The sequence below is a fragment of the Martes martes genome (genome assembly GCF_963455335.1).
Source record: "Martes martes genome assembly, chromosome: 18".
Lineage (NCBI taxonomy): Eukaryota > Metazoa > Chordata > Mammalia > Carnivora > Mustelidae > Martes > Martes martes.
This window is the reverse complement of record NC_137906.1, coordinates 8,626,602-8,651,248: the sequence shown is the minus strand read 5'-3', so window position 1 is coordinate 8,651,248 and position 24,647 is coordinate 8,626,602. Positions and strand designations below refer to the sequence as shown.

At 48.1% G+C, this 24,647-nt stretch overlaps 1 protein-coding gene across 1 annotated transcript; it reads right to left on the bottom strand.

Moving 5' to 3' along the window:
• Positions 1-1,371: 1,371 nt before the first annotated feature.
• On the bottom strand, positions 1,372-20,646 carry LOC308359438 (NXPE family member 3-like). The gene is made up of 5 exons (XM_080830477.1): positions 20,550-20,646; positions 15,650-16,374; positions 5,067-5,140; positions 4,748-4,960; positions 1,372-2,755 (listed from the first exon to the last, which is right to left on the bottom strand). The coding sequence occupies exons 1-5, from the start codon at positions 20,643-20,645 to the stop codon at positions 2,223-2,225; spliced, it is 1,641 nt and encodes a 546-aa protein (XP_080686603.1). The 5' UTR covers position 20,646; the 3' UTR covers positions 1,372-2,222.
• Between the last annotated feature and the right edge of the window lie 4,001 nt (positions 20,647-24,647).

Here is a 24,647-nt window from a genome sequence, read left to right as displayed (position 1 = left end):
TTCCTGTAGCAAAGCAGGGCACGCGCCCTCCTGTGGGACCTCGGGCCTGTTCTCCCTCCCACACCTGCCTGAGCGCAGGTCGCACCTGCTCTTCCGGGTTTGATGGACGGACGCCCCCTTGTGCTCAGCCAATGGGAACAGCGGCAGGATCCTGATTGGGGGCGGGGCGGGGAGATGCGGTCACGTGGGGACGCCTGGGGTCCCTCTGGCCAGCCCGGCAGCGCCCTGCAGGGCTGAGGTCAGGGTCCCTGTGCGCCGGGTCACCTTCCCTCTGGATGGTGGGTTTGCGCCTGTCAGTTGTGTGAGACCCGGGTCAGAGCACAACCACAGCCCCATGCCTTATGGAGAATATTTAAGTTATCATAATGGGCCAAATAAGATCTCTCTGCCCTGAGGAGTGTACCTTCCTAATAATACAAAGTTGAGAAATGTGTTTTTACACAAATAAAAGTTAGCAAAACAAAGACAACTGTACTGATTCTTATTACTCGAACCTGGATGATCTGTTTTGGGTTGGCGATATTTGCAGGACGTTTAAGGATGTGGAATTTCAAGTATTATATATTTATGTTGTAAAAATTATTTTTTCTCTCAGTAAAAGCACTAAATATGTTGTTATAATCAATATTTCCAAATCACTTATTTTTTATCGACAGCAATGCCAAATTAGGCAACATGCCCTTGTCTAAGAACACAAATAGGTCATTGGGAAAAGTCTATCACACGACCAACCCAAGCAACACTCCTTTTAATTTTTTGAATTAAAATATAATTGACATATAGCACTGTATTAGCTTCAGGTACACAACATAATGCTTTGGTATTTGTATTCTTTTGAAATGATCATCACAATAAGTCTAGTTGACCCCCATTTCCAATCTGGCTAAAAAATTTTTTCTTGTTGTCAGGACTTTTAAGAGCTATCTTAACTGTCTTCATATACACAATACGGTATTATGAACTGTAGTCACCATGATGTACACTATGTCCCCAGGACTTATTTTATAGCTGGACATTTGTACCTTTTGACCCCCTCCACCCATGGTCCCCCCCTTCCCCACCCATGGTCCCCCCTTCCCCACCTCTGGCAACCACTGCTTTGTTCTCCCTACCTACGAATTTGTTCATTTGTTTTGTTTTGTTTTGTTTTCCAGATTCCACATGTAAGTGAGATCATTTGTCTTTCTCTGGTGCATTTCACTAAGCATAACGCCCTCAAAAGCCAACCATGTTGTTGCAAATGGCAGGATTTTTCTCTCTTATGGCTGATTAATATGTCATTGTGTATATACATTACCAGACTCATGACCAGACTTGGGTCCTTATACCCCGATACAATAGAAACCAAGGCTGGACCCCAAATTTAAAGGTACAGGAAAGGCTTTATTGGGGCAACAGCTGCCACAGAAGGGGACACAGTCACGACTCAGGTGCCACACTGGCTCTCTCAACAACAGCCAGGGCAAGTTTTAAAGGGGCTGAGGTGGGAACAAGGAATAATGCTCAGCAGGCAGGATCGGGGACTCCCAGGAAAGTGGGCGGCAGCTGCGGCTGACACAACAGGCTCCTTCCTACCCTGGGCTTTCATTGGCATGTTGAGTCTCCACCTCTGGGCATGTTTTTAGCATTAAGATGAGGACGAAAGTCAATGGAAAGTCAATTTGGGGGACCATCTGTCTGGGATCGTTTTGAGGCGGTCTGAGTTTGCTCTTTGGTTCGTGCTCTGCAGGAAAGGGGTGAGACTCCCCAGGGAGGGTCCGTGACCATCTCATATAGGCCACATTTTCTTGATCCATTGATCCACTGGCGGACACTCAGGTTCCTTCCATATCTTGGCTGTTGTAAGTAAAGCTGCCGTCAGTGAAGGCGGGGGTACAGATCCATTTCTGAGTTAGTGTTTCCCTTTCCTTCAGATCAATACCCAGGAGTGGAACTACCAGGTCCTATCAGTAATCTCTCGTTTGACTGAAGTTTGACCTTGAAGGCTCGCTGACACTCTGAATGGAGACTCCAGCACATAAAGTGACAATCCTTACAGGCACGGATGTGACAGATGTCGCTGGACCACTGCCAGGCTTCCCTCCCAATTCTTGCGGGCTGACATATGGCCCGGGCATGAGAAAAGTAAGCGAAGGGGTGAGGACGGCTGAAGGGAAGGCCGTCCAGGCTGGATCATCCCAATCAGCTTCTCCGTCCGCACAGCCCAGGACCCGCAGCAGCGCTCACGTGGGGCAGACGAAGGACAGGAAGACGTTGACTTCATTGCGGACGATAAGCCGGCCCGGGTGGATCCTGTCGGGCAGGGCCAGACTGGAGGTCATGTCCCAGGCGTCCACGAAAGCCACACGGAGGTCCGCAAAGGCAGCTCGGAGAAGCCGGTTCACCTGGAGCGTGAACCAGTCACTGCCATACACGGACTTGTAGCCGGTGTTGGCCAGCTTGACGACCACGAGAGTGGGGGGCTCCCGGGCCAGCAGCGCAGCCACCGCCGCCCTGATCCCTGCGAGGCGTTGCACGAAGACAGACGGGGCGAACGTGCTGAAGTGGGCGCCCAGGCCCAGCACCACCACGGTGTGGGGGCCCCCGGCCAGGCCCCCCAGCTCCCGTACCACAGAGTGCAGGGAGGCCACTGGTGTGCGCAGGGAGCGCAGGGGCCAGCTGTGGGCCCGCCAGTGCAGCACGATGCCCCGAGTGGTCTCCACTGCCATCAGGGGCCCCGTGTGATACGTGGCATGTAGATCCACAGGCTTCAGAGCTGTGGGGAGGACAAGAGGAGGCTTAGGGGTTAATCTAGGCCTGTACTTCCTCATTTAAAAACACAAAAGATCTAGCATCACTTCCCTCTTAGCACCCAAGTGGCCTCTGGCCTTATCAGCAGGTTGTGCTCTACCTAATCTGTAAGATCGCCAGCGACCTCCCAGTTTCCAAGTCCCAAGACCTCTTCTCGGTCCTGGGCCTCCCTGGCCCCCTGGAGCATTTTGTCTCACTGATGTTCCTTTGGCTGCCCCTGCCTTTCTTCGCAGTACGTGGTCACTCTCTGCGGTCTCCTCCCTGACCCAGCACTTCAACTTGGATTCACCCATCGGCTCCCTTCGGCCAGCCCTGGATGAAGACTTGCCCCAGGCGAGACAGTCAAGCTGTCCAGTTTCTGTCCTTGTGCAACGGTGGCCAGCTGGGGGCCAGAGGCTCCTGATGTCTGGTCTGTCCCCTCAACTGTGTGCCCTGATAGAGAGCCAGATGCACCTCCAGGGAAAGGCCCTCCTTTCTTTGCACACAGTCCCTGCCTGCTTGCCCCGCCTTGTGCCTCAGGGCTCTGTGGGCACAGGGGGCCCCTTTTTCTATCTCACAGGAAGGGGCCAAATCAGCTGGCAGAGGATCTGGTCTTCCCCACTCTCTGTCACGAGCTTCTGCTCATCTCTAGAGACATCTCCTGCTTAGGAAAGTCACCTACTCCACCTACCATATGCAGAATTGTCCCAAAGTGACCCTGGAGGGAGGGTCACTTGACGTTGCCTACACATCAGATTAGTTGGAACTGGAGCTCTTGTTTTTCCCCAAAGGAAGGGGCTTCACCCAGGCTAACCCTCCCGGCAGGCAAGCGCCTTCGGTTCCTCCAGCAGGAGGGTAGAGGACATCCCACAGACCTCAAGGCCTCTAGGTGGGGGCAGTGGGTACTTTTAGGACTTCTGTAAGCAAATGGTAGCCCACATCCCTCTCGTGCCCTGTGGGTTCTGCACACTTCTCTGGGGTGACAGCAGGACAGCGAGGGGAGGTGGTTTGGTGCTGACGTTCCTTCTTTCCTTGGCTGTCATGTCGCCCCCACTCCCCAGTCAAGCATCCTCCATAACCCACGTCACGTTACATGGTAGGGTCTGTGCACACAACGTGGAGGCTCAGATGGGACGCAGCTTGCACGACGCTCTCGGCTCTTTTAACTTTTCTCCTCCAGGGAATACACATGAAGCTGTACCCGAAGCTCAGACATCTCCATTCAGTTCCAATCCCATCTGTCCAAAAGCTTCGTGCTCACCCTCCCCGGAAGACCCCTCCTTACCTCTTCAACGCCATATGAAGAATATGAAATAAATACACCATCGCCTCCCACTGCGGCCTCTTGCTCCCACATCTAGTCAGGCCCGCCAGGAACTCCCATTCTGAGTCCGTTTCCTGTTATCCCTAGTTACCTGGGCATCTCCCCCCTCTCTAGAAGCAATCAGTCAACAAGCTGTCGGTTCCTTCAGGATGACGGTCCCTGTACTGCTGGCCCCAGCCTGCATGCCGACCTGCCCTAACGTAGAACTGGTCTTTGGACGTTCCTCTTTCAATCCAATCCGTCCAGCAAACAAAACTCTGCAAACATTCAGCGTCTCCCCAATGTCACAAGGTAAACCCCCGGTTTCCCTACAATACTTTTCTTAAATTCGAACTCCCTTCCTTCAGTATTTGCTGCCCCCCACCCCCGGCAAATCCTCACTTCCGGCGAGGGTTACGTACTCATCATTCTTCAAACACATTCCCCCTCCTGTGAGAGCCTCCCATCATCAACCTAATTGTTGAGATTACGTGTAACTGGGCATCCTGTTCCCCATCCCTGTTTCTGCCCCAAACCCAGGCATCTGGTCCTTCCCCAGGGATCCTTCAGGTCTTTCTCCTGAAATGTTCTCTGCCTTCTCAAAGCCCTGGCTCTTCTCTCCTTCTCCGAGGAGCGCCCCCCCCCCCCCCCCGCCCCGCGCTCAGGGCCACTCACAGGGCACGGTGTCCCGCAGGTACTCCCACCACTGCCGGAGCGTGGAGTCCCCCATCATGTGGACGATGCGGCCAGCCAGGCAGTCCAGGACGCCGGCAGCGGTGGAGAAGGAGCGGCTGGAGCAGGACCGTGAGTGCCACACAGCTCGGTGGTAGAACCCAGAGGGCCTCGGGCCCGGGATCCCAGGGTAGCACGGTTGTTGAGGGGACAGAACTGTAAATAATTATTTGTAAGCAAAGCAATCTGTGGGTACAGAAGAGTCCAAAGCCCCGGGCCCGGAGTAAGTGCGGCCTTTTCTGCAAGCCCCGGTGTCACTTACCCAGACTCTTGTTGCTCTCCTTGGCCACCCAGATTGGAGAAATACCCTGAGGGAGGACCTTGTCTGTCACATTCCTGAAGAGAAACCAATTGGCAAAAGGGGAGCCCTTAATGGGAAGGTGTGATGGGAAGGAATCCTGGGCTGAAGCGACATGGGGCTTCTTGGAGGAAAGGAAGTCCTCAAAGTCAAGGGCATCTGTCCAGTGTCAGGGCTTCTGGGGGACAGGGAGGGTGTGGGGGCAGGAGAGGATTGGAAGCTGGAGTTCAGGGATCTGGGGACCCGGATTCTTCACCTGGGGATTCCGTCAGTGCAGAAAGCAGAGCTGTTTTACGACGTACCCAGGATTTTGGTTTTATTTAGGTATTGGGGAGGCCAACAGATCAGGAGATGATGCCATGAGAAAGATCAGGTATTACCCAGAGTTCCTGAGAGGCAGGGGCACACAGAGAAGCACCAGGGCCAGTCGGGGGCAGAGGGCAAAACCTTTGCTGTAATTTTCATAGGAAGGAACAGGCAAGGAAGGGCAAGCAGCGGGGGGTTTAGGATTGGATCGTTGAGTAATGTCAGCAGGCTCTGGGCTATAGAGGGAGATTCTAACTGTCAGTAACGGCCCTGAGGTGCTTTCAGGCCAGGCTGTTGGCCGGGTCTGTAAGAGCCGGATAAATGCAGGCAGGGGGGTGGTGTGCACTCAGGACTGGGGGGTTGTGCTCAAGGCAAGTTGTTTGTTCTCTCCAGGAGCTAGCTAACCTGGGGACCAAGGGGACCCCTCCTTGGTCCACAAGGCCCCAAGGTGTCAAAGCACCACAGAAGTACAGGAAATGAAAAGCATGATTCGAGGCGCCTGGGTGGCTCAATGCGTTAAGTATCCAACTCTTGATTTCAGCTCAGGTCATGATCTCAGGGTCATGAGACTGAGCCCCGATTTGGGCTCTGCACTGAGTGTGGTGGAGCCTGCTTAAGATTACTGCTCCCTCTCCACCACACAGGGAGCTTTCTTGTGCACTCTTTCTCTCTCTCTTAAAAACAACAACAACAAAAAAAAAAAACCATGATTCATAGGCTTGGAGCGTTTTGCAAGAAGTGCTGACTCTCCTCGCGGTCTCACTGAGCCCCCTCCTGCTGGATTCTCCCTGACCACCATCAAACCAGCAGTGGCTCCCTGGTCCCTGGGACCCCTCCCTCCCCTAGTAAGTAGCCCCTTGTGTGAGCCCCTTCTCCCCAGGCTCCCGCCACAGCCCTTGGCTCCTCTTTCCAGATCACACTCCCTACCTTGGTGGTCTCACTCAGCCAAAATCTCCAGCCCAGTCTTCTCTGCCAAATTCCAGGTTTGTGAGTCTAGCCATTTGCTCGACAATCCCCACTTGGTGTCTAATACACGTGGCCAAACTCCCCCTCTCCAACCCCCGACACCCCACCTGCCACTTTCTCACTCCAGGTGATGACAACTGTCCTTCCACGCAAGCAGGCCCCAGACCCCACACTCATCTGTGAGCTCTCACTTTTTGGCACATTCCATGTTCTCTCAGGACATGCTATAGGTACTGCCTTTAGAATATACCCAGAAATCAATCACTTTAGACATCTTAACTATCGCAACCTGAAGCAAAGCCCTCCCACCTTTCAATCTCCCTGATTCTCCCTTAACCTGCAATCCATCCTCAAAACGACGGTCGGAGAGACCCTTTAAAAATGTGATCGGGGTGCCCGTCTTCTGCTCAAAATCCTGCAAGTGACTTCCTTTTCACTTACACCCCAAATTACTGTGCTTACAGAGCCCTTCCTGGTCATGCCATGTCCTTCCCTTGATGCTACTGGTTTCACCTGCCACCTCCCTGTCCTCTGCCCCATCTCAGCTATTAGACTTCCTTGCTGTTCCTCAGACACACCAGGCACACCACGGCATTTCCTCTGCCTTGAACCTCTTCTCTCAGGTATATCCTGGGTCAACTCTCTCATCCCCTTTAAGTCTTTGCTCAGATGTCACCTTCTTAATGAAGTCTACCCTGACCCCCTATTTAACGTTGCAACCATACTCCTAACCATACAACCCACCATACTCCTAATCCTCACCTGCTGTGTATTTTAAATTTTCCCTAGCCTGTATCTCCTTTTTTTTTTTTTTTTAAGATTTTATTTATGTATTTATTTGAGAGAGAGCGCGCGAGAGAAAGTCAGAAGGAGAAGCAGACTGCTGGGAGCCCGATGCGGGACTCGATCCCGGAACTCCAGGATCATGACCTGAGCCGAAGGCAGCTGCTTAACCCACTGAGCCACCCAGGTGGCCCCCGTATCTCCTTCTAACATTCTATACGCTACTTAGGTATTGCCATGTTCACGGTTTCTGACCCTCCCTCCTGTCGTAAGGAAGCTCTACGGGAGCAGGGTACCTGTGGCTGCCTTCCCAGTGCCTCCAGCAGGCCCGTGCAGCCTTCCCAGTGCCTCCGGCAGGCCCGCGCAGGCGGACGTGCTCAGCTTCCACTTGCTGAGTGAGGGAACGGACTGCCCGAAGGGCTGTGTCTGAGGAGGAGAGAGCAATTTGCTTCTGGGGAGAAAGCGATGAGACTATTCCTACAATCTAGAAAAATGCCCGTGTAGGGCCTTCCTTGAATGGCCGGGCTCTAGCGCCCTCTAGGGGTGACAGCTTCAGGAAGCAGGTGAAGGAGGGTCCCAAGCGGGACCCAGGTGAGGTTGGCTGCCCTCCCCAGCAGACCCCAAGGTTACACAAGTTTGGACAGTGGGCACCTTGGGGTGACCAGAGGACCAAGGAAGGATCCCAGTTGGCCAAGGTGTCAGTTTCTTTGCAGGACCTTAGGAGAGGGAGCTCTTGCCACCAGCCCAGCTGCAGGCGTCCTCAGATGGGATTAAAGTTGATGTAAAGAAAACACCTGATCTTGAGGGGAGGAGTCAAGATGGCGGAGAAGTAGCAGGCTGAGACGACATCGGGTAGCAGGAGATCAGCTAGATAGCTTATCTAACCATTGTGAACACCTACAAATCCAACGGGAAATCGAAGAGAAGAAGAGCAACAATCCCAGAAACAGAAAATCGATCACTTTCTGAAAGGTAGGACCTGCGGAGAAGTGAATCCAAAGCGACGGGAAGATAGACCCCGGGGGGAGGGGCCGGCACCCGGCAAGCGGCGGAGCGACGGAGCACAAAATCGGGACTTTTAAAAGTCGGCTCCAGTGGGAGACATCGCTCCAGAGGCTAAACTGGGGGGAAACCCAGGCGGGGTCAGCATAACCCCAGGACCCGCGGGGTCACAGAAGGACTGGGGGTGTCTGAGTGCCGCAGAGCTCGCAGTTATTAGAGCGGGGAAGCCGGCTATAGCGACAAAGCCGAGGAGTGAGCTCTAAGCCCAGGGTTACCTTGTGCCGGTCGCAGGCCGGGTGGGCTCGGAGCGCGGCCGGAGACCACGGAGACAAAAGCGACCCGGCGCTTTTCTCCAGCTCCAACAATTGACTGCTTTCCTCGAGGCGCGACCGCAAGCCAGGGAGGCGGGGCTATTGGGCGCTTTGCTCTGAGAGCGCACTGAGGAGCGGAACCCCAAGCTCTTGGCTCCTCCGGGCCAGAGACTGGGCGGCCGCCATCTTCATTCCTGTCCTCCGGAACTCTACGGAAAGCGCTCAGGGAACAAAAGCTCCTGAAAGCAAACCCGAGCGGATTCCTTAGCCCGGCCCCTGGCAAGGGCGGTGCAATTCCGCCTGCGGCAAGGACACTTGAGAATCACAACAACAGGCCCCTCCCCCAGAAGATCAACAAGAAACCGATCCAAAACCAACTTCAGTCACCAAGAACAGCGGAATTCCACAGCAGGAGAAAGCAAATCCTACCTGGACAAAATGACAAGGCGGAAAAACTCACCTCAAAAAAAAGAACAAGAGGCCGTACCGAAGGCTGGAGACCTAATCAATACAGACATAGGTAGCATGACAGATCTAGAGTTCAGAATGACAATTCTCAAGGTTCTAGCCGGGCTCGAAAAAGGCATAGAAGATATTAGAGAAACCCTCTCCGGAGAGATAAAAGCCCTTTCTGGAGAAATAAAAGAACTAAAATCTAACCAAGTTGAAATCAAAAAAGCTATTCATGAGGTGCAATCAAAAATGGAAGCTCTCACTGCCAGGATAAATGAGGCAGAAGAAAGAATTAGTGACATAGAAGACCAAATGACAGAGAATAAAGAAGCTGAGCAAAAGAGAGACAAACAACTACTGGAACATGAGGAGAGGATTCGAGAGATAAGTGACACCATAAGACGACACAACATTAGAATAATTGGGATTCCAGAAGAAGAAGAAAGAGAGAGGGGAGCAGAAGGTATATTGGAGACAATTATTGGAGAGAATTTCCCTAATATGGCAAAGGGAACAAACATCAAAATCCAGGAGATGCTAAGAACGCCCCTCAAAATCAATAAAAATAGGTCCACACCTCGTCACCTGATAGTAAAATTTACAAGTCTTAGCGACAAAGAGAAAATCCTGAAAGCAGCCCGGGAAAAGAAGTCTGTAACATACAAGGGTAAAAACATTAGATTGGCAGCGGACCTATCCACAGAGACCTGGCAGGCCAGAAAGAACTGGCATGATATATTCAGAGCACTAAACGAGAAAAACATGCAGCCAAGAATACTATATCCGGCTAGGCTATCATTGAAAATAGAAGGAGAGATAAAGAGCTTCCAGGACAAACAAAAGCTGAAAGAATTTGCAAACACCAAACCAGCTCTACAGGAAATATTGAAAGGGGTCCTCTAAGCAAAGAGAGACCCTAAAAGTAGTAGATCAGAAAGAAACAGAAACAATATACAGTAACAATCACCTTACAGGCAATACAATGGCACTAAATTCATATCTCTCAATAGTTACCCTGAATGTTAACGGGCTAAATGCCCCAATCAAAAGACACAGGGTATCAGAATGGATAAAAAAACAAAACCCATCAATATGCTGCCTACAAGAAACTCATTTTAGACCCGAAGACACCTCCAGATTTAAAGTGAGGGGGTGGAAAACAATGTACCATGCTAATGGACATCAGAAGAAAGCTGGGGTGGCAATCCTTATATCAGATCAATTAGATTTTAAGCCAAAGACTATAATAAGAGATGAGGAAGGACACTATATCATACTCAAAGGGTCTGTCCAACAAGAAGATCTAACAATCTTAAATATCTATGCCCCTAACATGGGAGCAGCCAACTATATAAACCAATTAGTAACAAAATCAAAGAAATACATCGACAGTAATACAATAATAGCAGGGGACTTTAACACTCCCCTCACTGAAATGGACAGATCATCTAAGCAAAAGATCAACAAGGAAATAAAGGCCTTAAATGACACACTGGACCAGATGGACATCACAGATCTATTCAGAACATTCCATCCCAAAGCAACAGAATATACATTCTTCTCTAGTGCACATGGAACATTCTCCAGAATAGACCACATCCTGGGTCATAAATCAGGTCTCAATCGGTACCAAAAGATCGAGATCATTCCCTGCATATTTTCAGACCACAATGCTCTGAAGCTCGAACTCAATCACAAGAGGAAATTTGGAAAGAACGCAAATACATGGAGACTAAACAGCATCCTTCTAAAAAATGAATGGGTCAACCAGGAAATTAAAGAAGAATTGAAAAAATTCATGGAAACAAATGATAATGAAAACACAACAGTTCAAAATCTGTGGGACACAACAAAGGCAGTCCTGAGAGGAAAATATATAGCAGTGCAAGCCTTTCTCAAGAAACAAGAAAGGTCTCAAATACACAACCTAACCCTACACCTAAAGGAGCTGGAGAGAGAACAACAAAGAAAGCCTAAACCCAGCAGGAGAAGAGAAATCATAAAGATCAGAGCAGAAATCAATGAAATAGAAACTAAAAAAACAATAGAACAAATCAACAAAACTAGGAGCTGGTTCTTTGAAAGAATTAATAAGATTGATAAGCCCCTGGCCAGACTTATCAAAAAGAAAAGAGAAAGGACGCAAATAAATAAAATCATGAATGAAAGAGGAGAGATCACAACCAACACCAAAGAAATACAAACAATTATAAGAACATACTACGAGCAACTCTATGGCAACAAATTTGACAACCTGGAAGAAATGGATACATTTCTAGAGATGTATAAACTACCACAACTGAACCAGGAAGAAATAGATAACCTGAACAGACCCATAACCAGTAAGGAGATTGAAACAGTCATCAAAAATCTCCAAACAAACAAAAGTCCAGGACCAGACGGCTTCCCAGGGGAATTCTACCAAACATTTAAAGAAGAATTAATTCCTATTCTCCTGAAACTGTTCCAAAAAATAGAAATGGAAGGAAAACTTCCAAACTCATTCTATGAGGCCAGCATCACCTTGATCCCAAAACCAGACAAGGATCCCACCAAAAAAGAGAATTACAGACCAATATCCTTGATGAACACAGATGCGAAAATTCTCACCAAAATACTGGCCAATAGGATCCAACAGTACGTTAAAAGGATTATTCACCACGACCAAGTGGGATTTATTCCAGGGCTGCAAGGTTGGTTCAACATCCGCAAATCCATCAATGTGATACAATACATTAATAAAAGAAAGAGTAAGAACCATATGATACTCTCAATAGATGCTGAAAAAGCGTTTGACAAAGTGCAGCATCCCTTCCTGATTAAAACTCTTCAAAGTGTAGGGATAGAAGGCACATACCTCAATATTATCAAAGCCATCTATGAAAAACCCACCGCAAATATCATTCTCAATGGAGAAAAACTGAAAGCTTTTCCGCTAAGGTCAGGAACACGGCAGGGATGTCCGTTATCACCACTGCTGTTCAATATAGTACTAGAAGTCCTAGCCTCAGCAATCAGACAACAAAAAGAAATTAAAGGCATCCAAATCGACAAAGAAGAAGTCAAACTATCACTCTTTGCAGATGATATGATACTATATGTGGAAAACCCAAAAGGCTCCACTCCAAAACTGCTAGAACTTATACAGGAATTCAGTAAAGTGTCAGGATATAAAGTCAATGCACAGAAATCAGTCGCATTTCTTTACACTAACAACAAGACAGAAGAAAGAGAAATTGAGGAGTCGGTCCCATTTACAATCGTACCCAAAACCATAAGATACCTAGGAATAAATCTAACCAAAGAGGCAAAGAATCTATACTCAGAAAACTATAAAGTACTCATGAAAGAAATTGAGGAAGACACAAAGAAATGGAAAAATATTCCATGCTCATGGATTGGAAGAACAAATATTGTGAAAATGTCTATTCTACCTAAAGCAATCTACACATTTAATGCAATCCCTATCAAAATCCCATCCATTTTTTTTAAAGAAATAGAACAAATAATCCTAAAATTTATATGGAACCAGAAAAGACCTCGAATAGCCAAAGGAATATTGAAAAAGAAAGCCAAAGTCGGTGGTATCACAATTCCAGACTTCAAGCCTATTACAAAGCTGTCATCATCAAGACAGTATGGTACTGGCACAAAAACAGACATATAGATCAATGGAACAGAATAGAGAGCCCAGAAATAGACCCTCAACTCTATGGTCAACTAATCTTTGACAAAGCAGGAAAGAATATCCAATGGAAAAAAGACAGCCTCTTCAACAAATGGTGCTGGGAAAATTGGACAGCCACATGCAGAAAAATGAAATTGGACTATTTCCTTACACCACACACGAAAATAGACTCAAAGTGGATGAAGGACCTCAATGTGCGAAAGGAATCTATCAAAATCCTTGAGGACAATGCAGGCAGCAACCTCTTTGACCTCCACCGCAGCAACTTCTTCCTAGGAACATCGCCAAAGGCAACAGAAGCAAGGGCAAAAATGAACTATTGGGATTTCATCAAGATCAAAAGCTTTTGCACAGCAAAAGAAACAGTGAACAAAACCAAAAGACAACTGACAGAATGGGAGAAGATATTTGCAAACGACATATCAGATAAAGGGCTCGTATCCAAAATCTATAAAGAGCTTATCAAACTCAATACCCAAAGAACAAATAATCCAGTCAAGAAATGGGCAGAGGACATGAAAAGACATTTCTGCAAGGAAGACATCCAGATGGCCAACAGACACATGAAAAAATGCTCCACATCACTTGGCATCAGGGAAATACAAATCAAAACCACAATGAGATACCACCTCACACCAGTCAGAATGGCTAAAATTAACAAGTCAAGAAATGACAGATGCTGGCGAGGATGCGGAGAGAGGGGAACCCTCCTACACTGTTGGTGGGAATGCAAGCTGGTGCAACCACTCTGGAAAACAGTGTGGAGGTTCCTCAAAAAACTGAAAATAGAGCTACCCTACGACCCAGCAATTGCACTCCTGGGTATATATCCTAAAGATACAAACGTGGTGCTCCGAAGGGGCACATGCACCCGAATGTTTATAGCAGCAATGTCCACAATAGCCAAACTGTGGAAAGCGCCTAGATGTCCATCAACAGATGAATGGATAAAGAAGATGTGGTATATATACACAATGGAATACTATGCAGCCATCAAAAGACATGAAATCTTGCCATTTGCGACGACGTGGATGGAACTAGAGGGTATCATGCTTAGCGAAATAAGTCAATCGGAGAAATATAACTATCATATGATCTCTTTGATATGAGGAAGTGGAGATGCAAGGTGGGGGGGTTTGGGGGGAGGTAGGAAAAGAAAAAATGAAAAGATGGGATTGGGAGGAAGACAAACCATAAAAGACTCAATCTCAAGAAACAGACTGAGGGTTGCGGGGGGGAAGGGGGACGGGAGAGGGTGGTGGGGAAATGGACATTGGGGAGGGTATGGGCTATGATGAGTGCTGTGAAATGTGTAAACCAGACGATTCACAGACCTGTACCCCTGGGGATAAAAATACATTATATGTTTATTAAAATAAAAAAATTAAAAAAAAAAAAAAAAAAAGAAAACACCTGATCTTGGGGCTGCAAATGCATGTCAACTACACATGTGCCACATGTGTACATGTGTGGTTGTCTCTTTAACGCCCGTCTTCTGTCAGCACACTGTGGCTCGCACGGGATGGGGCCACTTCCGCCCTGCTCTCCCATCCCCAGGACCTCCAGGCCTTTGGACAATGTCCGATAGAGCAGGGGCCACTCGACAGCAGCAAAATACTTGGGACACGATTGTGAGAGCCATCAGAGCCGCTATATGCTGTCCCTGTCCTAAGCACTTTACACACATTCATTTATTTGTTCTTTACCACAAGTCTCTGAGGGAAGTACTATTATTATTCCCCTCTACGGATGAGAGAACAGAGAGGTTAAGTGACTTCCCAGAGATCACACAGAGAGAAGCTGGCAAGTCGGAGCAGGTGGGGCCGGTGTCAGAACCCACACACTCTCACTCCGGAGACTCCTGAGCTGTACCCCGAGCGCCATCCCGAGGCGGCTCCTGTAATTTCATCTTAGGGTTACTCTTAATCGACCAATGCAAAAAGGATGTGTGGTTCTCCTTTTCTGACCAAAGGGAGCGTAAGAATTGGTCTGGAAAGACCAAGGTTTCTTGGCACTAAATTCTCATGCCAGGAAGTCAGTGTTAGTGGGAACTCCCCAGTCTGAGCTCCCGAGAGCCTGCCAGAGACGAGCATCTTGTGGGGCCAGCAGGCACCCTGGCAGCTCGGGCGTCTCCAGCTTGGCTCACCTCCTCCCGTCCTCATGGCAGTCTGTGAGAACTTCCGTGCTCCCTGGGGCCCCGGAGCAGCACACATCCCAGCTGCCAGCCCTCCCCGCAAACACCTCTGGCTCTTCTCTCCCCTCACTCAGTGAGGGTGTCCCCGCACCCCTGCCTCCTGCTGGGGACCAGACGCCCACGTCTCCGGCCTTAAATAATGCCTCTGTCTTTCTTGGGGTCTCTCAAAATACCCCTCTCCTCCTTGGGATCTCTCTGTCCCCACCACGCCTTAGATCTCGGGGACAGTAAGGCTCACGGTGAGCCAGGCCGCTTGCCACGTCTCCCCTCCCTCCCATTCTCTGTCCCCCCCAGGAAGGCTTGCTCCCCCAAGACTGAGGACAGTTCTCAGCCCTTCCCAGCTTCCAGGCTGCAGGCTCTGCTCCCCTCTCACTCAGGGAGCTCACATCCATCCTCCATACTCCCTGACCACATATGCTGGTGGTTTCAGCCCCACGTCTCTCCTTCCAAGGGCCAGCAGAAGAGCAGCGAGGCCTGGAATGCTTTTCTTTTGCCAGAGGTCCCTGGTTCTCCTTGAAGCTTAGCTAAGTTGCCACCTGCCCGACCTACCAGGTGGGGGGCCCCTTGTCCGTGCCATCGCACCACTCTGTGTATGCTACACTTAAGTACCCATCACACTGTGCGTTTTCAAAAGCCATGAGTCTCCTCACTGAAAATTTGTAGAGGGCAGGGAGGCCAACCGTTGCATAAGTAGCCAGCACTTAGTAGGAGACGTGGCCCACAGCAGGAAACATGTTCAATGAAGGGAACAGATGAATAAAGGTAGCAGCTGGGGCAGAAAAACCACAGGGACCAGGGTTTGGGGGTGGGGGGCAGAGATCGCAGATGATGCTGGGTTTCTTACCATGCCAGCAGGGCCTCCTCGCGCGGTGTGGTCACATTCCAATAATGACCACTTGAATGGCCCACCAGTGAGTCGCAGGGCAGGGTGGGGGGCCGAGCACAGAACCAGAGCTCACCAGTATCTTCATCCCTATAGTGACAGGTGGACTCTTCCTCCCCAGTGAGCAGGGGGTTCACATTGCAAGTCGCAATTTCTTCATGTCCTGTGGGTCCTCGAAAATAGCCCGTGAAATCGACCGTGGCCCACTGGTCTCTCCAGATTCCCCGCAGGACCCCAACGGCCTCGCTGGAGTGGATCAGCCGCACTTGCACCTGGACCTGTCCAGCCCAGAGCAGGGGAAAGGTCAACAGGTAGGTGCCGTTCTCCAGATCCTGGATATCTCCAGGGACTCCTGCCTTCAGGTAGGGACCCAGGAGCTGTGCCCGAAACAGATCCCCACCGTGGGTCTTGGGCCTGCCCTGGTGGTCTCTGGCGACAAGAATGGCCTCCAGGTAGCCACCCAGGGTGTAGCTGGCCTGGGAAGGTCCCCTCAGGTGGTAAGTGGAGGTCTGGGGACTGGTAGAGGACAAAAGGTTCCCCCCATCTCCTGGGGTAGGAGGCCAGTGCAGAAGATGGGTCAGGTCCGAGAGCTCCTGGAGGAGAGACACAGAAGACTTGCAGGCTGGGTGGGGCCGTGGGGGCAGAGGACCGGTGCTGTCACGCCAGGAAACTCTGATGTACAAGATCTGTGGGTAGAGAAAGAAGAACCTGTCAGTGGTTCGTGTCTCTTCACCCTTCTGCTGGGAAGGCATCGTCAGTCCACCAGACCTAGTTCTCCTACCTGCCCTACCTCATGCTGCTTCTGAACCAAAGCTGGTGTCTCAGTCACCACCAAACACGTATGCAGATACTAACTCGTGTTTAAAACCATATGTCTGTGGGTTTTGCTGTATTTCTCAAGGTTGGTCATTTACAGAACCCACACCTTACACAGCAGTTGGATATCAGGAGAACAGGAAATTGAGATGTTTCAAACACACATGATCTGGGGAAGACGAGTCCTTCCAGTAAGATCTGATGATGAAGGTTTTGCTATTATGCATTTCCACATTTTTCAGAAGGAAGGGAATGTCCCACACTCTACTGTCTGGAAGAGGAAGAAACGGGCAGACATGGTTTTTCCCCTCCTGCTAGAATATGCACAGGACAGTCACCCTCAGTGTGGGAAATGTCCCAGCAGAATTTAAGTTCATAGGGGGTGGACTTCAGATGACCAGTGCAGACCAGCCTCTGGTGAGGCCAAAACCAAGAAGCTTTTCTCTTCTTTGCCTACTGACTTGCCTTCAGCTACCTCTGAAACTCAGCTTTGTTCTTTGCCAAAACCAGACGTTGAATTGTGTTAGGCTCTGGGAACATTGCTTCTTGGTCTCACTGCTCAGAGTGGTGGGATTTTGCTATCATTTTCTAACTTTGGTGGGTGTGGTTTTGGCGCCGTGGTAGTCTGGGAGTCCCGTTGGCCCTGGAGACCCTTCTTCCTTGTTCTCGTTATTCCTTCATTCTAAACTCTCAGGGCATGTGTATGTGAGACAGTGATGCTGTAGGAGTGTGTCTCTTGTGCAGATCTGGGCTCTCCTGCAGGCAGGTTTCCCTAGGTCTAGACTTGGGGAGGGTGTTTGTGACAGACACTGTTGGTTGCCTATCCAATACCCCATTTTTGTTTGGGACATAATATCGCCAAATGTGCTACATTATTATCACGTGGGGTATTATTACTGGCTTGAGCCGGTCACAACAGTCACATTCCACACTTCCCCTTCTTTTTTAAATGCAATGCAAGCTTCTTTTTTTTTTTTTAAGATTTTATTTGAGAGAGAGAGACAGATAGTGAGAGAGAGCAGGAGTGGAGAGGAGCAGGCTCCCCATTGAGAAAGGAGCCCAATGTGGGGCTTGACACCCCGGACTTCTGGGACCATGACCCAAGCCGAAGGCAGATGCCTAACTGTCTGAGCCACCCGGGCGCTCCTACATTTCCCCAGTCTTCTTGAGAGTTTCTCAGTTCTGGCTAATAAGAGACAAGGAGAGGTCTGAGGAGAAGTATCTGAGACAGCTGTCACTCACCAATAAAGCTGGGGTCACCCCTATTTTATTTCCACCTGCGATGTGGATTCAGTGTCTGGAGGTGTGTCGGCCATCTTGCAATATGCTGTTTCAGATTTTGTTTCTCCTCCAGTACCTCCAATTTGGTGCTGGGTGTCATAGGAAGCATTCATAACATGATAGGATTTCTGGCTGCTTCTTTGTGTCGTGATGCTGGGTTGGCACAGTGTGGGGAGAAGTATTCCTGGAAGCCATTCCTATACCGAGACAATTAGCTACAACTTAGCTATACCCAAGAATGACTGCAAACCACATTATATCAAAACTAAATGTTCCTCCACTCAAATTTCTCTTAACAGGCTCTAAGAAAATGCCTGTGATCAACCCTTCCAATATCACCCGACATGGAGGAAGTTGTAATAGGTACATGACCTTAACAGATGGAGGTCAAAATATTTTACTACTGTAAAATTTATAGAATCACGTGACATTGCTAGCACCTTGCCCATGGCCTCGGTAGGGATCTAAGCAGGTTGCAGTCTGAATTTTGTTTTTCTGAGTTTTGTTTTTCTCTAGAAAAACAAAAAAGTCCTGGTTTAGAGGTTCTGTTCTTAGAAAAAGGTGTTTCATAGATAACTGACAGTCCCTTCCTACACTAGATATCACCTCTTCAGTGTCCCAGCAGGCCCAATCACCCTACATTGAAAAGCCACCACTCATAACAGGTTAATGGAGTGGAGAGTCAACATTGTAGATGACTTGTACTTTCAATTATGGATGAAGGGATGCTGAAATTTCTAATTGTGAATCTGTCTATTTTTATTCGAAGTTCTGTAAGTTTTTACTTCATATATATGGAAACTCTGCTATTAGGTGCATAAACGGTTAGGTCTGTTATGTCCTCTTGATGGGTTGGTGAACTGCTCCTTTTTTTTTTTTTTTTTTTTTAATTTGACAGAAAGAGAGAGAGATCACAAGGAGGCAGAGAGGCAGGAGACCTGAGACCATGACTTGAGCCGAAGGCAGAGGCTTTAACCCACTGAGCCACCCAGGTGCCCCGCTCCTTTTTAATGTTATAAAATAACTCCGTTTATCCCTTCAATTCCAGTCCAGCACCTCAGGGTCTATTCTAGTCTTCCCTTTTCCATTATCTATAACTCCTTCAACAATGAGAAAATGGTTTCTCATTATCCCCAGTGCATTGACTTACTTGCCTGATTTCCCTGTATGAAACCAATTTCCCCACCTTCTCCTGCTCTTGCCCAGCAACTACCCTTCTCGACTGCCCTCCTCCGTAGACCCCAAGGGGTTTATTGCTCTATAGTGATATGAGGAAATGCCATCTCTTGGAGTAATCTTTTCCTCTTTCAGGATCATATCCCTAAAAATATATACTCTATCCTAAGATGGCACTTCTCTACTGAATTATCATCTCCTGTTCTCTGATAACCTAAAACAAGAAAGGATGTTCAAGAAGAGATTTTCAGGGGCGCATGGGTGGCTCAGTCGGTTAAGTCGCCGCCTTCTGCTCAGGTCACGATCCCAGCGTCCTGGGATCGAGCCCTGCATCAGGCTCCCTGCTCAGCGGAGAGCCTGCTCCTCCCTCTCCTTCTGCCTGCCTCTCTGCCTACTTGTGCTCTTTATCTCTCTGTTGAATAAATAATAAAAATCTTAAAAAAAAAAAAGAAGAGATTCTCAGTTTCACCAGAACTAGTCATAGCAACAACATAAACTCATCCCAGGCTAAATGACAAAAACTTTGAACCGATGCCCAGAAAAAGGAGCTGCGGAAGCAACTCAGCTTGAAGACAACTGTTATCTAGCGTAACATAAATGATTTGTGGGTCTCCTGGGTGGCTCAGTGGGTTAAGCACCTGCCTTCACCTCAGGGCATGATCCCAGGGTCCTGGGATCGAGCTCTGCATCGGGTTCCCTGCTCAGCAGGGAGCCTGCTTCTCCCTCTCCCTCTGCCTGCCTCTCTGCCTACTTGTGGTCTCTCTGTCAAATAAAGAAATAAAAATCTTTAATCTTTAAATAAATAAATACACAGATAAACAATTTGTTCTTTGTAAATACATAGATGTATATCTTTAAGGTTTCTTTTACTTTTCCCTCTATTTATTCCTGGTAAAGATTCTTTTTGAAGAATTCAACTATTTTTCAGCAGAACCAAGGGGAAAAGAAAACTGCCACATATGCACAAAGGTAGAGAGGCAGAGCAAGGTATCCTTAGAGACAAGGTATGGACGCTATCTCAGTTTTAAGAACTAGAAAGGAGCCAGGTGAGCTGGAGTAGAAATACAGCACCTTGGGGAAAGAGAAAGGACGGACAGCTCAAGTTTCCATCCTCCCCTCAGACAAACTGCTTTTGGGGCTAATGTTTTGGACTCCATTACAGCTACCCCTCCCTGATATAATTTGCTCATTGTTTTTCTTATCTTTTTAAAAATATATATATACATATATATATTAGATTTTATTTATTTATTTGACAGAGAGAGATCGCAAGTAGGCAGAGAGGCAGGCAGAGAGAGAGGGGGAAGCAGGCTCCCCGCTGAGGAGAGAGGCTGATGCAGGGCTCGATCCCAGGACCCTGGGATCATGACCTGAGCCGAAGGCAGAGGCTTTAACCCACTGAGCCACCCAGGCGCCCTGCTCATTGTTTTTCTAAGAGCTTGTCCCTCTATGTCACTTCTGTTTCTGGATCAGAAAGAGGGAAAAAGGAATGACAAAATGGAGAGCTTCCCTCAGCCTCCTTCTCCTAGATAGACAGGAACTGGTTCAAGCTTTAGGGACAGAGACGAATGGAAGGAAATAGACTTACACAAATTGCAACAACTGATCCCACAATCATGGTCATGTGCCACTTGAACTGTCGGATGAACAGGTCTGTGGGAACCTGGAGTGGTTTACTAGACATCTGGTACGTGATCAAGAGCCTAGAGAGATAAAAGCGTAAAATCAGAAGGAGTGTCATTATGGACATGGCGAAGTAAGAGTTTTCTACGGTCTCCCCTACAAAGAAGACCAATAATGACAATGACTGTGGACGAGAAGGCTTCTGCCCAAGTTCAGGTGTCCGGTGGAGAAGTTCCAGCACACCCTTGGACCAGTTACGACCCAGCAACTTTATTTATGCCCACAAAAAACCACATCGGAATGTTCATAGCAGCCTTATTCCTCATATTCCCAAATGGAAAAAGAAAACAGAAATATCCACCAGTGGAAGATTAGATAAGCACGTTTTGATATGTTCCTACAACTGAATACCAACTAGCAAGAAAAAGAAAACATGATGAAAGAAAGTACGGATTAAAGGATATCACATTTCAAAACCAAGGGGGAAAAAACCTATCTAATTATTTATAAAATATATACATATTATATAAGCATAGATATGTAAACATACATATATATCTGTATGATAGTAATAGGATATGAAGAATATAGAAGGGCACACAGCAGATAATAATATTGATCATATGTAGGACAGAAACAGGGAGACAGGGTGTTCATTTAGGAAGAAGAGATTGGGAGAGAGAAAAAAAATCTGTGACTTAAAACGTGTGTGCATGCACGCACTCACACACACAAAGTATGTGTAATATGGTCCCATTCATGTAAAACTATACACATGTATGCCTGAATGCATAAAGAGGTTCTTGAAAGGATGGTTACCAAATAATTAGTTATCTCAAGGTAATGAGATTTCAGGGGTCTTTTATTTTCTTCTCTATATTTCCATCTGTTGTTCAAATTCAAATAAAAAGTATGTGTTATTTATATGATCACTTTTTTTTTTTTCCGAGAGAGAGCACTGGGGGAGGGACAGAAGGAGAGGGAAAGACAGAATCTCAAGCAGGCTCGCCCAGCCCGGTGCAGGGCTCAATCTCATGACTCTGAAATCATGACCTGAGCTGACGTCGAGTGTCGGATGTTCAACGGACTGAGCTACCCACGTGCCCCTATATAATCACTGTTTAACTGTGGAAACAAAAAGTGTACTTTTGGGGAGGAATTCTCTTCCTCCTCCATTGAGGCTAAATCCCAAGTTTTCTTGGGATTAAGTGAGGGCAAAGACAGGCATACCCTTAAGTACTGCCTCGGTGACATGTTTAAGTAGGAGAAGACTGAGGACTTGAGGCAGGGGCTAAAGAAGGACCTGGTGGCCCAGAAGCAAAGCCAAGGGAGGGCCCAGAGGACTACTTCTATAGGGCACACAGGCTTGGGGGTTCTTTCAAGCAGTCTACAGCCCAAAGGAGATACCTCCACTGGAAACCTGGCCTGGAGCTTGAGAACCAGGCCTTCCGCTGTCCAGCATAAATCCCGGGAATGGCAAAGAGCTCATTCTGCCAGACGCAGGGGCAACCTGACTGTTGGGGAGGATGGGGGACCACCAAGCTGCGGATAAACCGAGACTCCTCTTGGCCTTCTGCATTCATTTCTTATTCATTCATTCATTCATTCATAATACATGGATACATACACAGGGCTTTAACACACCACCCTGAGATCAAGACCTGAGCTGAAATCAAGAGGTACATGCTTAACTGACTGACCCACTCAGGCACCCCAACCATCTGCATTAATTTCTGCCTGTTCTCTAATCCAGAACAGCAAAAAGGCCTGGGCCAAAGCAATAAAGCCAGTAAGTGGTGTTACCAATGCCATTATAATTTTCTATATTATGGTTTCCAACAATGCCTATGTGGAAACCAAGTAAATATACAACATGCAAGTGCAATTAAAATCATGAGGTCCCAGAGGTGCCTGGCTGGCTCGGTTAGTTGAGCATCCGACTCTGGATTTTGGCCCAGGTCATTATCTCAGGGTCGTGAGATCAAGCCCCACCTCAGGCTCTGTGCTGAGCTTGGGATTCTCTCTCTCTCCCTCTCCCTCTGCCCTTCCCCTCTGCTCTCTCTCTCTCTTTAAAAAAGAAAAAAATTATGAGGCTCCATAAAAATGTGGAACGATAATGACAGCAAGAATAGTATTAGCAACCTGGGACACCTGGGTAGATTTTTAGCTTCTGCCCTAATGACGATGGGAGGCAGGGGGAAGAGATTCGGTTCCCCAATGGCTATTGGCAAACTCCAGATAACATTCCCATTCCACCTCTTTTCTTGAAATGCGGGGATTTGGCCCCAAGTTCTACTCACCTACTCACTTCCATCAAGTACCTAGAAACTCCAGCCCTGCTTTCTTGCACCTATAACACTAGACAGACTTCCTTAAAAATCTAAAAACTGGGCGCCTGGGTGGCTCAGTCGGTTAGACGTCTGCCTTTGGCTCAGGTCATGATCCTGGGGTCTGGCATCAAGGCCCATGTCAGGCTCCCTGCTGAGCGGGGGAGTCTGCTTCTCCCTCTCCCTCTGCCCCTCCTCTCCTTGTGAGCACGCTCTCTCCCTCTCTCTCTCTCTCAAATAAATAAACAAATAAAATCTTTTTTAAAATGTTTAAAAATAAAATCTTTCTAAAAATTGAAAAAAATTTAAGAGCTACTGGCTCTGCTGTAATAAATGCAGTCATCCTACGCTGTCGGGCATCTGCTTCCCGATTATTACCACATCATGTTTATTCAACATCTTATCATATCTAGGCAAATACTAATAAGAGAATTTCACTTGGGACGGAGCCAGGTATCTCTTTCCCAGCTTCATAAAGCAACTGCTGCCTCCTCTCTGATTCCTCCCCTTCCAGCTTCTCCTTTAGGAAGGAGCTATGTCCTCTTCTGCACTTACTTGTTGGGGCTGTTGGGAGACCTAGGAATCCAGACCACCCTCCCTTAGAAATTCCAGACATCCTACCCCTCGGTTGCTCCTTTTCACTCCTGGGACTAGGTTGTAGGCTCCATATTCTCCCCAACACAGCTCTGGGACCTAGGCAGACACGTTCAGCTAGGGCAGACCAAGAGGAGGAATCAATCTACCTAATTATAAATGTTGCCCAGGGACGAGTCAAGTCGATGTCATAATTCAATCCCCAAAGGGATGCCCGCAAAGTCATGTCAGAGAAGCTTGTTCAGCTAGTGGACGAGTAAGTCACTACTGTACCTAGACTTGAACATACTTTTGAAATTTGGGTGGCAATCAGCAGGCATGGTTCCCCAGCCAGCACTGTATTCAGGACCATCTAGATGACTGCCGTGCATCAGGCAACGGTCGATAGGAACAAAAAGAGAAATAAGAACCACGGTGGTCCCCTGCCACCCAATGCCACCTCCCTTTCCCCTTTCACTCAGTTCACGAATGAGAATGGGCTTGCAGGGAAACCATGAGGTAGGTTACAGGACCACAGGGTCAGCTATGGGCTTCCTAGTGTAGCACCACACTCCAAGATGGCTTAGACATTATCCTTGTCTTTGTACAGTTGGATATATTGGCTACTGGCTTTCAGGGGTGGACATCTGGTATCCTATCCTAGAGACACTCCAATCTTCTAGAAATAAAAGGTCCATCTCACCACCCCCCGTCCCAACCATGAACCTGTTTCCAGTTCTCCACAGGGTTGCCAGTGCTAACTGCCATCTCCGAGGTCTCTTTCTCCATTAGCTTTCTCAAGTTTCCCAGCGGTATTGAAACTGTTGACTTTCTCCACCCTGAAGCCTTACCAGAGTCTCCTGTCTTCTTGACCACTTGGCGCTGCCTCACATGCCCCTTCTGTGGGCATTACCCAATGTTCTAGTTCTATATATCACTTTCTCAAAACCAGGCACCCTATCTTGTGCCTTTCTTTGTATTCCATACAACATTAAAGACAGTAATTTGCCCAGATCATGATTTGGGCAAATCATGCTTGACAAGTAGCCCGGATTCCCTGTTCCCTCAACCTGAGTCTGCCCATGTGTCTACCTCCTTTGCTCACATTTCCTTTCTGAAGCACAAGCCCGCTTACCTCATCTCAGGATACCTCCCAGCGCTTC